This window comes from Ambystoma mexicanum, chromosome 11, assembly GCF_040938575.1.
Source record: "Ambystoma mexicanum isolate Mex_15411 chromosome 11, UKY_AmexF1_1, whole genome shotgun sequence".
In the NCBI taxonomy this organism is placed as follows: domain Eukaryota; kingdom Metazoa; phylum Chordata; class Amphibia; order Caudata; family Ambystomatidae; genus Ambystoma; species Ambystoma mexicanum.
The window spans coordinates 723502698-723517297 of NC_090934.1; the positions used below are offsets into that span (position 1 = coordinate 723502698).

Consider the following 14600-nt stretch of genomic DNA (forward strand, 5'->3'; position numbering starts at 1 on the left):
GGACATCTGGTCAGCAGTCTAAACTATGAAGTCCTTTTTAATCACAATTCCTTGCAGCAGTTAGTAGTCACACATAAGTTCAAAGCTGTTTTTTGGCCAACTGTGTTTATGGAAAGAATTTGGAAGTTTCAAAGAAAAATATGGATTGAGCTGGGTCAGGCATTGAATGAGATTCAAGTCCACACAGTCTTCAAATGTACTCTTGTATTCTTTTTGAATGATGTGCAATGGCAGCTTCCTGTACAGTTCTTGGTCTAGCTCAAACTCAGTTGATGCCTATGTGTAGCTCCTTGTTTGTTTTGGGCACTGCTAGAAGATTACCATGTCAACATGTACAATAAGAGACTTGGATATTACAGAATTAAGTATTTTATGTTACAACCCTCCCTGCTGGCTGACTATGCTTTGAATCAAATATTAATCATTGCCACTTTCGAATCATGACTGATTACTATAGATGAATGCAGAGTAGACTTTAGCATACAGTCACATCAATATAAAAGTAGCCCATGAGCAACACCAGGTGCACCTATTTGACACAAGAAGCATTTTAAGTTTGCCTGATTCTACCTCCTCGATAGTCTGGGGACATCATTCCTTAGGGGGTGTCTTTATTCTGCAGAAAGATTATTGAGTGCATTTCCTCCCCTTCCAATGATCACCAGAGTTTCACAGAATTGTCCATTCTGATTGATCGCGTTTTTCAGTCACAAATTTTATTTTTTGGGGTTCCTTTATGTAACCAGCAGTAAAACTCTGGAATTTCACCAGGATCAAGATCTACTCTCTGAAGCAGGTGGAGTAGAGGATTGCAGTTCTCCAGCTTTCTCTTCCATTGCCTAATGGGCTGGTTACTGAAGAGTTGCTCTTGGCCATCATACTTCTCTCACAATTTAAACTCAAGGTGATGAGTCTTATGGGTTCAATACCAGCTAGGGCTTATTGTTCAGGAAGACAATGGGCCCCATTACACGGTAGGCGGTAAGGGTTTACCGGTACCGGTAAGGGCACCGGTACCGGTAAACACTTACCGCCTTACTACGAGTTCCCTTTGCAGGACCCGACCTTAACGGCTGGTTTTACCAGCCGTTAAAGTAGGGTGCCGCAAAGGGACCTTGGAGCTAATTACGGTACCGCAATTTGCGGTACCGTAATTAGCGCCTTCCCCATTCCCATTATGCCCTATGGGGGCAAAAATGGGAATGGGGAAGTGCCTTGGTGAATGGGGAATTACCACCCCTGCTCACCTTGGAGTAGGGCGGTAATTCCGCCATCCACCAAGGCGGACACGGTAAAATACCGGCGGCAACCATGGCGCTAATAGCACCATGGTTACCGCCTACCGTGTAATGAGACCCAATGTCTTGATGTGTTTGGTTCTACTTGTTAGAAAGAAAAGAAGCCCAATACTTAGCGGAACTGTAATGCTGAATCTTTTCCTTTTTACCTGGTGAAAGAAGGATTTTACTAATCCTTTGGCAGTCTATCTTAGTATACTAAGACACTACAGTATCATGTTGATATAATTATGATCATGTCCTTTCCCATACAGGAGTCCGAACCCATGCATACCTCTGAATAGATACACCTGACGTAAACCCTACCACCTTCAGAGTTGGCTTTATTATAGTTAGGCAGAACAATCTGTGTCAAGATGTCAGTGGTTTCTAAACACAACACATTTCTCAACAAGCATATGATAGCACTCCACACTAGCAAGGTATAAAGGCCCTTTATTCCAAAATATCCACTGTGTTTTGAAAGTTACTCTGTGTTTCAGTGCAAATCAATGGAGCACTTTGAGGTCTTGGGTTTTGTTGTATTCTGCGCAAGTTGAAGTTGGTGGGTCAAGTTCTTTCTAAGATCGAGGTTATGTGACACAAGGGAGGAAACAGACAATGGGCCTCATTACGGGTCCGGCAGTAACCCTGCCGTGCTACCAGCGGGTAGTCGCCCATAAAAAATGACTGCCGCCTGACCTCCTGCTGCCACTGGGAGATTACATCTCCGGCGGCCCGGGAAGTTAGGCGCCGGCAAAGTGTAAATCCCCATTCCCATAAGACTCTATGGGAGTAGGTATATGGAAGCGGCGGCACTGCTGCTAACAGTGTCAGCGCTTTCGAGGAGTGTTTGCCTACCGTGGCCGATGCGTCCGGCAGGGTTAGACCTGTAGGGCACATCGGCCACAGCAGGCAAACAGTTTGCTAGTCCGGATGAAGGGTGCTGGTGAATGTTTCCGGACCAGCAAACTTATAATGAGGCCCAATGAGAGGCTCACTTTAAGGCTCAAATAAAGTTTTATTTCTTACAAAATACATGAAGAGTGGGAGTAAGGATAACTTAGGAGGGATACTAAAGTATCCAAGGATAAGGAGAACTGATGCATTGAAGGGGAAATGCAGGATACGTCTCTAATAGGGTTATGTCCCTGGGTTAAAGTTCAAATGAATGTTTGTAGGGAAAAAGTCTACAAAATGAAGTTACTTATAAATCCTAGGACTGCTCAACACAATAGAAAATTCCTTGCCCATTAACTTGCAGGCACACTTGTTTGCATTTTGGAAACAGTGTTTATGCCGTTTGCAGTTTGTGTATTCTTCAGGACACAAAGGCATTTATGGACAGAAAAATGCTTTGAGATTCATCCCCAATGTGTAGAATGCTTTAACCCTGATTATTATGGGCCTCATTACACGGATGGCGGTAAGGATTTACCGGTACCGGTAAAATTCCGGTACCGGTAAATCCTTACCGCCTTACTACGAGGTCCCTTTGCGGGTTGGGGGATTTAACGCCTGCTTTTTGCAGGCGTTAAAATCCAACCCGCTAAGGGACCTCGGAGCTAATTACGGCACCGCAAAATTGCAGTGCCGTAATTAGCGCCTTCCCATTTCCCACAGAGCCCTATGGGGCAGAAATGGGAATGGGGAAGGGCAATGGCGGAAAGGGGATTTACCGCCCCTCCAACCTTGGAATGGGGCAGTAAATCCCCTTTCCGCCAAGGCGGTGCCGGTATTTTACCGGCATGAGCCATGGCGCTAATAGCGCCATGGCTCACCGCCTACCGTGTAATGAGGCCCTATGTCTGAGTTTTCGCTTGCACTCCTTTTTTGCTTGTGACTTTGTTCTTTTCAACCTCAATTTCTTTTTGAAGGGGTTGCACGATTAGGAGGGATGTGTTTTACCTGTAATGTTTTGCACTGGATGGTTCTAACTGATAGTTTTCAAGATTAATCAGTTGTCACATATGCATGTTATAGATTGCAGCACAGTTTTGTGTTTTGCAATGATGCATGCTTTTATCTTTTTGTGTTGGAATGTGCTATTGAACAAATCTGTATGTATAACTACTCCTGCCGCACATGCTCTTTATCACAGGAGAAACAGAAAACCGGATGGAATCATCCATCAGCTCTTGTGAGCTTTCACCCCTCTCTTCCGCAAATGGTTCAAGTCCGCAGTCACCTGTTTTCCCAGAAATCCGGAGAAGTCCAAAAGGCATTAAGAAATTTTGGGGAAAGTAAGTTTCTTTCCATTATTGAACAATTTCTACAAGCCTCAATTAAATGTGTGCTTTGGGTGACTGTTTTAAAACTGCTAAATAGTGTTTGTTACTAGTTGTTAGGAAAGATTTCATAATTGTATGTAATTTTCCCTTCATGTGTCAAACCCCCAAACTTTTTGCTGCTGTTTTACACCCTGATCTAGAGTTTGTCAGAGAAGCACTGCCTTCAGCTGCACTCCTCTGGGATTTCGCTCACTTTTTTATGGGGAAACTGACATACCCTTAAGACAGTCAGTACTGGAAGACTTTGTTTCCCTTAGTTCTTTCCTCATGTTGCAACTTTTGTGCAACATGTAACATGAGTGCAATGTAACTTACTTTACAACACCCTTGGGTCTCTAGTCTTTCCAAAGGCCCTAGAAACTCTCGCTGGACTTTTTATGAACTGTGCAGATGTGCCTTAGGCAGGACTGGTGGCAGCTATCGTTTTCATGTATTGTTAACCCTTTCTTGCCATGTTAACCGCGCTTACTGCACTTGGCACGGATAGGTTGCCTGGCTCCAAAATGGCCATGCCAGGAGGTTCTTTGTCCTGTCCTTTGGCCATCTTGCCCCTTCACCTTCTCCCGCTCGAGCCGACCCGGGTAAGTCCTTATTTGGTCATGCACTTTCCCGTGAAACCCAAAGCTTTCGTGGGCTTCTGCATGCCTTGTGTGTGTGCCTCCAGGATGTGGGCTAGGATGTCTGTTCCCAATACACATCCTGGGTGCCAGAGAGTCTGGAGTGTCCTGAATGCCTGGGACCACCGTGGTCCGCGATTGGTCCACGTATGGAGTGAGTGATCTCCTATTGGGTCCTATCCGTTTTGGCGTGAAGGGAACTTTGGATAAGAGGTGGCTGGAAACACCACTACCATGTTGATCGCCTGAGTTCACACAAACAAAGGATAAGGAGCCAAGTATCCTGCAACAAGAAGCCGAGTCGAGGAACCGCTGGTGACCCGCTAGAATGTTTGGCACCCTGAGCCCGCTGTTGTCCCGTGGGACCCCTCTGCCTCTGATCGTCCTAGAAGGTCTGCGAAGACGCTTCGACCCATTGGAATAGTGGGATCAACTATTCTCGGCACCTTCAACAAACCCTGCAAGTAAGCTTCTTCGGAAGTGTCCCTGGGCCATCCAGTGGGCTGACCAGTTTACACGGGACATTTGCTCTGATACTGCTGCCGTTTTGAGGAGGCCCTCGAAACTTGGTATACTGCTTGCTCTGTGTCCACGGCACCCTCACACTGAATTTCGTACACTTGGCATTCCCAGGCCTGAAGTGAGACGAGTGCGCCCGGACCAGAGTAAACGCGGTTACCATGTTGCCCTGCTGGGGCAACAAGCTGTGCAAGTTTGCTGCATTTGTGACCCCCTTGTCCCTGAAGCCTGCTGCAGTGGAATTGGGCGGATTCCAACTCCCGGAGCGGAGAAATTGCCCCTGTCCCATTTGGGAATCCTCGCTTTATCTCTGAGACTACATGGTGTCAAGACGTCATGATTGTCGCATTCGAACCTGCCAGTGAAGTGGACTGTACTGGCGAAGTTTGGGTCTGCCTGCGTCGGGGACCAGTGAGTAATCCTTACCCCAACCGGTGGCCCCTAGCGCAGGAGCCCATTTCTATGCACGAAGTGGCCCCTGAGGACCCCTTTTCTTTCCACAGCTATTGCGAAATAGCGACTCAATCCCGCACTCTCAAACTGCCTCTGCCCTCAAGTGGAGGTCCTGCCTGAATAGTGGGAACTTGTTCTTCATCGCCTCATCCACCTTCCGGAGCTGCTAGAGCCCTTGAAGAGACCCTATTTTGTCCATTGGCACAAGCGCGTGCATGTACTATTGAGCAATAGGGTCCTCTCTTCGTAGGGTTTGGACTGCCTCTTAGTCAGGTGTATTTCTGATGTCGAACTGGGTCTAAAGATTACCTGCACTGCCTGTTTTTCTCCCCATCTAGGAGGTCTACATATTTCGTGCTTATAATCCTTGAGACCCCTATGGTCTTGTATATATATTGTGTTGGTTGTGATGTATTGGTTTATTTAGATATTACTTTGATTCTTTGCTATGGTCTGTGTTACAAAAGCCTTGTAAAAAATGTGTCTATTTGTAATATAACACCTGTCTGGAGTAATTTGTAAGTGTCCTTGCTTTGTGTGCTCATTGAGGTCTTTCAGTCACCTTCACCCCTCTTGAGACTTAGTCTTGACCGCCTGCCATAGCTACCCTGATTGGTCTGGCTTGTCCAGAGGTTACCCTGTTCCAAGAAACTAGGTTGGCCTTCTGAACCTCTACCCCTCCTGGTTAGAGTTCAGAAATCCTTCTTAACACTAGTCACAAATTTGCTGACAAAATTGTCAGTTGTTCATAGTTCAAATTGGGCTTTGGTCCGTTCTGTTCCAGTGTTTTCCAGTTGAAAATATATTAATTAGATGTCAACACCACAAAGAAAGTGACATGCTGGGGATAATCTTATACATTAACTACTCAAATGAAACCAAAATGGCTGTGATTTTCTCAGCTGTCTGTATCCACTGCTTCAGGGGACATGATGTACTGTCCAGTACAATAACAACTTTTTGCAATTACCATCAAGTACTTATATCATTTTCAAAAAAGATTTAATATTTCTTGTTCTGTATCTGTTTTTCTAAATGGGAATGTTTTTCAACAACCACTCTTCTGCAAAGAATAAGGAGAACTCAGTCTGGTAACTTCAATGCAGATGAACTAGGACTTTCTGAATTTCGAAGAGGTGGTTTCCGTGCCACAGCAGGACCTCGTCTATCAAGATCCAAGGAAACAAAGAGCAAAATGAGGTAACTCATTTCATTTTTATGTCAGGTCATGTTATGTAAGGAGGAATTGGAGTAGCCATCGGTTTTTATATTTTAATCATATTGTATATCTTATTTCAATATGTAGATTGTATTTGTTCATTGTGTGTAATTCCATAACTGTGAAATGCTTCCTACTCCTCTAAGGAGGATCACACATTGAAGTTTAGAAATTAATTTCTAGTGCAATGCATTCACTACATTGCCTTTTGTTGAGCGTTTTTTTTCATTGCTAGGAACTCTGGTTAATCAGGGACCAGTTTCAGTACTATATTCCAGTCCCTGAAACCTGAACATAGCAAGATCCACAGAACCAGGAAATGCAGAATGGGAGATTTTGCCTTTTCAGTGCTGCAAGCTAGAATCCGGAATGTTCTCCCACTTCAAACAGTGTCAGTCAATGGAATATTTAGAAATCGTTTAAACAACACATCTTTTCCCACGCCAATTGATCTTTTCTCTACACATCACATCCCTGTTTCACTTAGATACATGAAGCAGCTCTTTAGAACCAGGAGGTCCCTTGGTGGTGCCTGATGCGCTCAACAGGAATCCTATAATGTAACCAATCAAAATGTTTACTGAATTCCATTATATTTCATTCAAAGCCCATGGATTGTGCTCGCTGCAATCCTGTATGTGGGGTTGAAGAGAATTATCTTATTGGTTACCAGTGTCATCCTTTATTAGTTGATCATGGCTCTTTTCTGATATAGCCTCGGGTCTTTGTTAGTTTGAAATTCTCTTCACACTTTTTCTGCTATTTCTGGGGCATGCGCTTTCTCTCTCTCTCTTCATATCTTTATACTTTATGGAATTATGTTGTAACCTCAGCTTACTTTGTACTATGTTAGTTTTTATAAGGGTTTAAAGAATCCTTAATTTATTTATACATTATTGTATTTTGCAGGTTAGTTTCAAGGTCGTGTCTCACAACTAAACATATCTAATGTGTACCCAAATGCATTTTTATTATAAGAAAAGTATTCAACTGTTAACCCTTTTGTCCTGCCTTGTATGGCTCCTATACAATTTCCCCTGTTTGCTGTGCGTTCCTTGCTCAGATCATCCCTTTTAGGGGCACTGGTCAGCACTTAGATCTTATCAGTACAAGGATACCTTGACCCCTTTGTGATATTCCTTTGTTGTTTTACTGTAGCACACACCTCTCAGTGAAGCGCTGCAAGAGAACTTTGTATCCCTTATTTGTTTTACTCTTGCAACATATCTTTTACTTCAATTAGGTTTTCAAGACTGGCTAGTGACAGCAGATATTTTCAACTGTATGTTTAAATTTTACTGTGTATTCTTTTGCAAGTTGAGTACCATATACTGTAACAGTGCTGAAGGATTCTGACACAAAGGTGGCATGATTTTGGTTATAGTCTGACTTCAGTGAAAAAGTATCCTTACTATCCCTAACTTCTAAGAGGGGTTTCCTTGCCTCAAAGCTAGTACTAAAAGGCTCTGTTAGAACGTCCGCCAATGTAAATTGCACCATCCTGTGTCAAAACCTACTTCTGTCCAAATAACAGAAAGTTCCTTTTTAAGTAGAATGGCTCCCTTCTCCTGCTTCTTGGATGGGGTTCAATTAAATGTTCCTTCAAAACAAATATATTCAGGGGAATTACTCCCTTCCTCTGACTATTATGTTTCAGGCAGTCTTTACACAATGTTCTCTCCAGGAGAATGGCTCCCTTCCCCTGGTGTGGCTATGTACAATTTCCAATAGAACTGGGGAAATTAGCCCTTTGCTCTGGCATCTTCAACTCAACTTGCAGCTCAGGACCAAGAGAATGCCTCCCTTCTATTGGTCTGCTTTGGCACAGTTGCACACAAGACCAGGGGGAATGACTCCCTTGCCCTGGGGTCTTCAGCTCAATTCTCGATTCAGGACCAAGAAAATGCCTCCCTTCTCTTTGTATACTTTGGAAACAATTCACATTCCAGCCAGAGGATGACTGTTACTGGGCAGATGTAAATCTAGAGGCTGTCCGTGATTGGACAGCCCTTGCAAGTTTGATTTGTGCAGAGCCTTACCATTGGTGGGTTGTGGGTAGCCTGCTAGAATTTGGGATAAAAGGAGTCCTGCAGCAGTTCCCCAGATCATTGTTTAGGGCCAAGACAGCTACGGAGAGAAGAAGCCTGTTACAGACACAGACTCCAAAGGGAGCCAACCATCAATGCCTCCACCCAAGTTCTGGTGAAGACTTGCCTCTCTTTATCAATCTCAATAAGACCTCTTCGGCTGGTGGGACCAACCAGATGGGCCCTTTCATGATTATCCTGCCCTCAATAGCCTTCAAAAGAACTCCCGAAGTATTCTGTGGGCTGACGAGCTTCATCCATGGCATCTTTGGTGCATCAATCCCCATACTGAGCTTTGGCTTGGAACTTCACAGGTCGTCTACTTGTGGTCCAAGACCAGTCATCCTGAAGCTTCTGCTCTCCTAATCCGAAGAAGAGCCTTCCTGGAACAGTCTCTTCCTCATTACCAAAAAGTGGTGTTTGCATCTGGCACAGAAACCCTCCCCAAACCAAATTAGCAGCACATCTCAAGAACACCTAAGGAAAGCCACAGCTAGAACAAGCAGCCTACACCACAGGCTGCTACTACACTAGAGACTGTATCCAAAGTCGTGCTGGAAGGGGGTGGGGGCATGGAGGGTTTTTTAAAGCCTGTCACTTGTGTAACACAGCTACTGGGGAAAAGACAGGGACTGATTGCTTCCTAGAGTCAGGTGAGGGTGGCAGCCAATGGAAGGAGCCAGAGACAGAACCAGCAGGACCACTGTATAAAAAGATACTGAAAGGGAGACGGAGTATGGGTTGCAGGGTTAATACCAGGTGGAGGGCAACAGAGGAGTGGAGCGGTGGGGAATGTAGAGTTGGTGGCAGAATTTTAGCAGAGTGAAGGTGAGCTACTTGTGACAGAGGTGAGAGAGTGGTACTCATTTTGTATTTATGTGTGTGTGATGTAGTCTGAAAGAGGCTGTGTAGAAGGTGAGGGAGAGAGACAGAAAGCTAGAGTTCGAAGGGTAAGTTGGGAATAGGGGAGTGAGGGTAGTCGCTAGATTGAGAGGGAGTGAGTGTTTAAAGAGAGTATGAATGGTGCGGCGAGTCTTAGAGTGGGGTGTGAGGAGAAGGGTGCAGGTGAGAAGTTAGGGGTGTGGGAATAGTGAGAGTGAGTGTATTGGGAGAGTGAGCAGGGCACCATATCCCAGAGTAAGAGGTGAGAAGAGCGTGGTTAGGGGAGAGTAGTAGTGTGCAGAGAAAATGGTATGGAGAGGGTAAGAGTAGTAATGCAGAAAGGCAAATAGTGGTAGGAGTAGTAGTAGTAGTAGAGTAGAGAGGGGAGATTAGTAAGAAAGATTGTTGTGGCAAACACACATCTGTCCACTGTCTGTGGAACATTCGTGTCCCTTGCACACCTCATATTATTGTATAATAAACAACAGCTTAGAATTTATTTAATAGTTGGTTCAACATAAACTATTTTTAAATATAAGCAATATAATACAATACATCTATATAATACAAAAATGTATGTATTTTCAACAGAAAACCACTGCTCTATGCATTTCGGGACTTCAACAATCCCTTCTTCAGGAGTACGAAATCGGACTTTCTCTCATATGTGAATCCTCACAATGATCTTTAAACTCAATAGAGAATACACTTTTAGTATGGAATATTCACATAATCACATACTCCTCTTATGACAAATTCTATCATGGTCCATCCCATTATCATTCACCTGGTGTAGGTCAGAATTATGTTATCCAAGCTGATATCGTCTATTCATAGGTACTGGAGCATGCCCTCTTTCCAACCTGCTAAGTAAATAGATAATCACCAGTGTTTATTATGCCCTGGAATTATGAGGAGTATGTTTTGAATATAACTCAATTTAATGTACTCTTACCTTAAAACTTGGGTGTCTGGGACTCGAGAAGTTGTAGAAACTATAGGCATAGCTCATCTGTACTTTATGTGAACTCAACCTGTATCATATGTCCTCATTCTATGTTCTGCCTTTGCCGTTTTGTTAAGAATGCATGTTATATGTTCATAAATCCTCTAGCATCCTACGATGAAAAACAAAGGCTGTGGATCCTGCCTAAGCCTCAACTTCTAGTTGGATATATATCCGTGTGATATATCAGTACTAGGCTCTGCTTCAGGCTGTGCTATAAAGCATGTAATAGTTTCTCCAATATTTTGAAATGGATGGCTCCTTAGAACCTATAAAAGATAAATAATATAGGGCAACTAAATCCTGGGTCTAATTAGTCCAAATTCCATCTGTTAAAAAAGACAACGGGTGCCAAAGGCTTACCTCGTTCACTGAGAGTCCGTCCGCTCATATAGACCTCATCATTTCGGAACCTCGCGGACAAATTCAAAATGGCTGCTAGTTATACTGCATCATCACTACGTCGCAGTGTGATGATGTCATTTGTAAACAAATGATGTGGAGTGCCCTTTGTTGCTTGTACAGCATCCACTTGCTCAATCATTTTCTAAAAACAGCTGAAGCTTTGAGTATAGCGTGTTAACTCTTTTTTTAGATAAAGCATTTAGATAAGTTATGCTCTCAAAACTCCATAAGAGCTGAATGTTATTGTGCACTATCGACATTGTGCATAAAATGATGGAAATCTGAAAAATTGAATAATTGCAAGGAAAATGGGCATTGAAGCCATATGATCCTAAATATGATATTCAATACATAGGAGTCCTCCTGTAGGTATCATATTAGAATTCATTAGTCCTTATTTCAGTGTTCATAAATGGGATAAAGTAGTCGAACCTCATTGATAAAACCTTAAAAGTGTATTTTTTCTAAACAGAGCCAAAGCCCTGTAGTTTGGTGTGGTCATAATATCAAACTTGCCCAATGGGTACTAACCCAATGGTCTATATTCACTCATAAATCCTGGAATGTGAACTATGCAGTACTTGTAATTTTATTCCTAAAATGCCTATTGTCATAAACAAGGTATCAAGTATGTGTATGTCTTATGTAAGAAAGGCATGGTATCAACAGTAGACACAGACACAATAGATGCAAGTTTCGAAAACCTTTATTTTGTAGATTACTGGGGTTGGTGAAACTCCTAACTGGCCTTAACTCTAAAATGGGAGTTCTCTCGGCCATAAAATAAACAACAAAAGTCAATCTAGTCAAAATAAAAAGGTCTATACTAAGAAAACCTAACCTTGCCCTCCTTCTTAAATGTAAAGGGAATACAAAAAGGAAAAATAGGGTCTCAAAAGAAATGTCATAATGGCTTATGTAACAACTCCCTTCCCCACATTGAGTAGCACAGAGTCTCAAGAGTTTCTTTAAAGGGATAGGTAGATAGCACAGTTCTATCAGTCTTTTGCACACACTGACTAACTGGTACAATTAAGCAGTTCAGACTTGGGCTTCAAGCTCTTGACTGTCTAATCAATTCTTTAGATGGCGTCCGCCTGATCACTAATGCACAGTTGTTCTCTTGGCTTTCACTTTGCAACTATTCAACACAGGCTACCCTCCGCCGGACTCAAGCCTGCCTCTCTTTTCACATTCAACTCTTCTCTTCACTTCATCGCAGTTCAGCACAGGCTTCACTCTGCTGGGCTTGAGACTGTCTTTCTCTTTTACTGTTGAAGACTTTCGAAACTTCAGGGACTTTACATGGACCTCTGCATGACAAACTCGACCTCCTCTTAAACAATTTGACAATCGACAATCTTCACAACACCAGTGCTCCTTGGTACTTGTAGTTTCACTTTTGCCCTCTTGGCACCTTTCAAAGTTCATATCCTCTTTATTTGTGCCCTCTTGGCAGTTTTTAAAGTTCATATAAATAGCTTTTCACTCATTCAACTTCTGGGTTAGGATTGCGTTTACTTTCTTGCCTTCTTTTCCCACTTTCCATTATTCAGAACATTTCACAAAGACTTTTGAATGTGCAATTCCATTTCGCAGGACCACTCTATTACTTTGTATACTTTTCACAGCATTCAATCATTGTTCTCTTCATTACGCGTATTATCCGCACATGTGCAACCTTCAACTCGTGTTTCATACATCTTTTGCTCTTAACACAAACTGGGCTTTTGATTGCCTTTGATAACTCACTGGTCGTGTTAATTGGGCTTTTATCTTCAATGCTTTTCCTGTAGCAGTCAATGCCATTGCCAACGCATCCTCTGCTCCTACCCAACTCTAAGTTCACCCGGTAGGGTAGCAGGCCGCCTGGAAGCACTTTGAAGGTTTCTCTTCTCTGCTCGCTCCTTTTCAATCGTGGAACACTTACGGTTTCCCGAAAGTATGGAATTCACGCCTGGCTCTCTCAAGTTCTCCGCAGCAGCCAATCAGCTCCTTGGCCTTCCAACTTCCTTCCAACTTCGATAGCCTCATTCACATCAGCCCCGAAAGAGATGTTCCTTCTTGCATCCAGCCTCACTCCGGTCTTGCCTCCTTTCAAGTGTCTGTCATTTTTAAGTCTTTCTGGTCTTTAAACTTCAAGTCCCAGAATGTACTTTTCTTATTTTGCTCCCGCTTCACCAGCTCCCCTCGGCAGCTTGGGAGCTTTAATTTGCCAAAATGTTCTCAGGCTGCTTGACCCTCTTTCCACACAGTTGTCCAGCTTCAGACACACGCATGCCACTGGGTCCCTGGCTCTCACCCTTGGCAGCGCAGCACTCGCTGGCTCCCCTCACTGTGATCAGGCTGAGGTTAGGGTCTTACCACCTGCCCCCTCAGCCACCTGGGCTCTGTAGTTCATGTCCCAGGGAAACAAGTCTCACACTTAGTAAAGAAAGACTTTTCCAGATGAATGATTTAGGATGGGTATCATGCATACACTTTAAGCATCACATCATTTATCCTATGGAACACCTATTCTTACATTCTATTAGCCTAAAAGATCAGCTGTTTTGGAGGAATGAGCCCAGATAAGTCTTCATTCATACCATTTGGGGTCAGGCTATACAGCTTGTCTATCCAATAGAGTTCCCTCTGATTCAGTTTCTTGGCTAGGTCACCTCCTCTATGTGGTTTATGTACTACCTCCAAGACAATTAATTTTAATTGTGCTACGGTGTGCCTGTGTTCAGAAAAGTTTCTAGAAACTTCAGAGCATGTATTCTTTGTGTGTATATTACTTGTATGCTTATTGCACCTCTCTTTTACTTACCTTGGTGTTTGGCCTACATAGAAAACCCCACATGGGCAACTAAGGCCATATATCACTGAACTCGAATCTCATGTAGCGAAATCCCTACGTTTGATTTTCGCCCCTGTGCGAGGGTAACTCACATAGCTACCTTTGATAATGTTGTTACAATTATTACAGTGTGGGTTGAGAAATGTGCCATTCTTCTTCTTTTGAAGTGTACATTTTAAGTTCGGCTTTGATTTCTCCACCTTGACCAGCTGGCATCTGAAGTTTCTACCCCTCTTGTATGCTATAAGTGGTGGTCTGGAAAAAGAGCTTCTGTAGCTGAGCATCTAACTATATTAGGAATGATAGTGTAACCTTGGAGAGTGGAGGTAGGAGGTAGGACAGAAAGACATTGGAGGGCCAGAGGGGAGAGATTGAGTAAGGAGAGAAGGTGGGTGGAGTTGGATGGATGAGAGTACTGGGTGGAGAACAGTAGTAAGAGACAGGGAAGGAAACATCTGGGCACAAGAATAAGGAGAGAGGGGGGATTGAGTGTCTGATGGCACATTCATACAACACCCTATAGAACTAACCTCGTAGTAGAGTAGGGACAGTTTAAGAATTCTCTGAGGGAGATTAGATCGAGAAGGCGATTGCCTTTAGGTCCTCGCCATCAGGAAAGTTAGACCTTAGACAGTGGGGAGAAACGTTCTGTATATACTCACCTAGGTAGTAGCAATGCCTGAGTTAGAGAGGGCTTGGTGCGTTGAGAGAGAGAGAAAGAGAGAGACAGGGACAGCCCTTAGCATGCCCCTCGAACCGCTTTCCAGCTTGGTGTATTTCATTGATCAGTCTACCAGTCATAAATCTGGACAAGCTACTCATATTGTTATCGACCAGTCGCCTAACATTAAACTGTTTCAAGAAAAAATAAACCCTAGAACTGACTCCAGCTTCAGAGCAAGTGATATCCTCTGATGTGACATACAGCTTACAACATTATCCGTCACAAAGTTACTATTAAAAACAGTTGGATTTGTTAGTGTTTTTAGGTTCATAAATCTT

At 43.3% G+C, this 14600-nt stretch overlaps 1 protein-coding gene across 12 annotated transcripts in view; it reads left to right on the plus strand.

Annotated features, from left to right (window-relative positions):
* Positions 1–14600, plus strand: part of PPFIBP2 (PPFIA binding protein 2) — a 1806653-nt gene that overhangs the window by 1474822 nt on the left and 317231 nt on the right. For all 12 annotated transcript variants that reach the window (XM_069623590.1, XM_069623589.1, XM_069623593.1 and 9 more), the window contains 2 exons: positions 3379–3520; positions 6229–6357. In XM_069623590.1, the coding sequence (XP_069479691.1) occupies positions 3379–3520; positions 6229–6357 (271 nt within the window). The remainder of the gene's footprint in view (positions 1–3378; positions 3521–6228; positions 6358–14600) is intronic.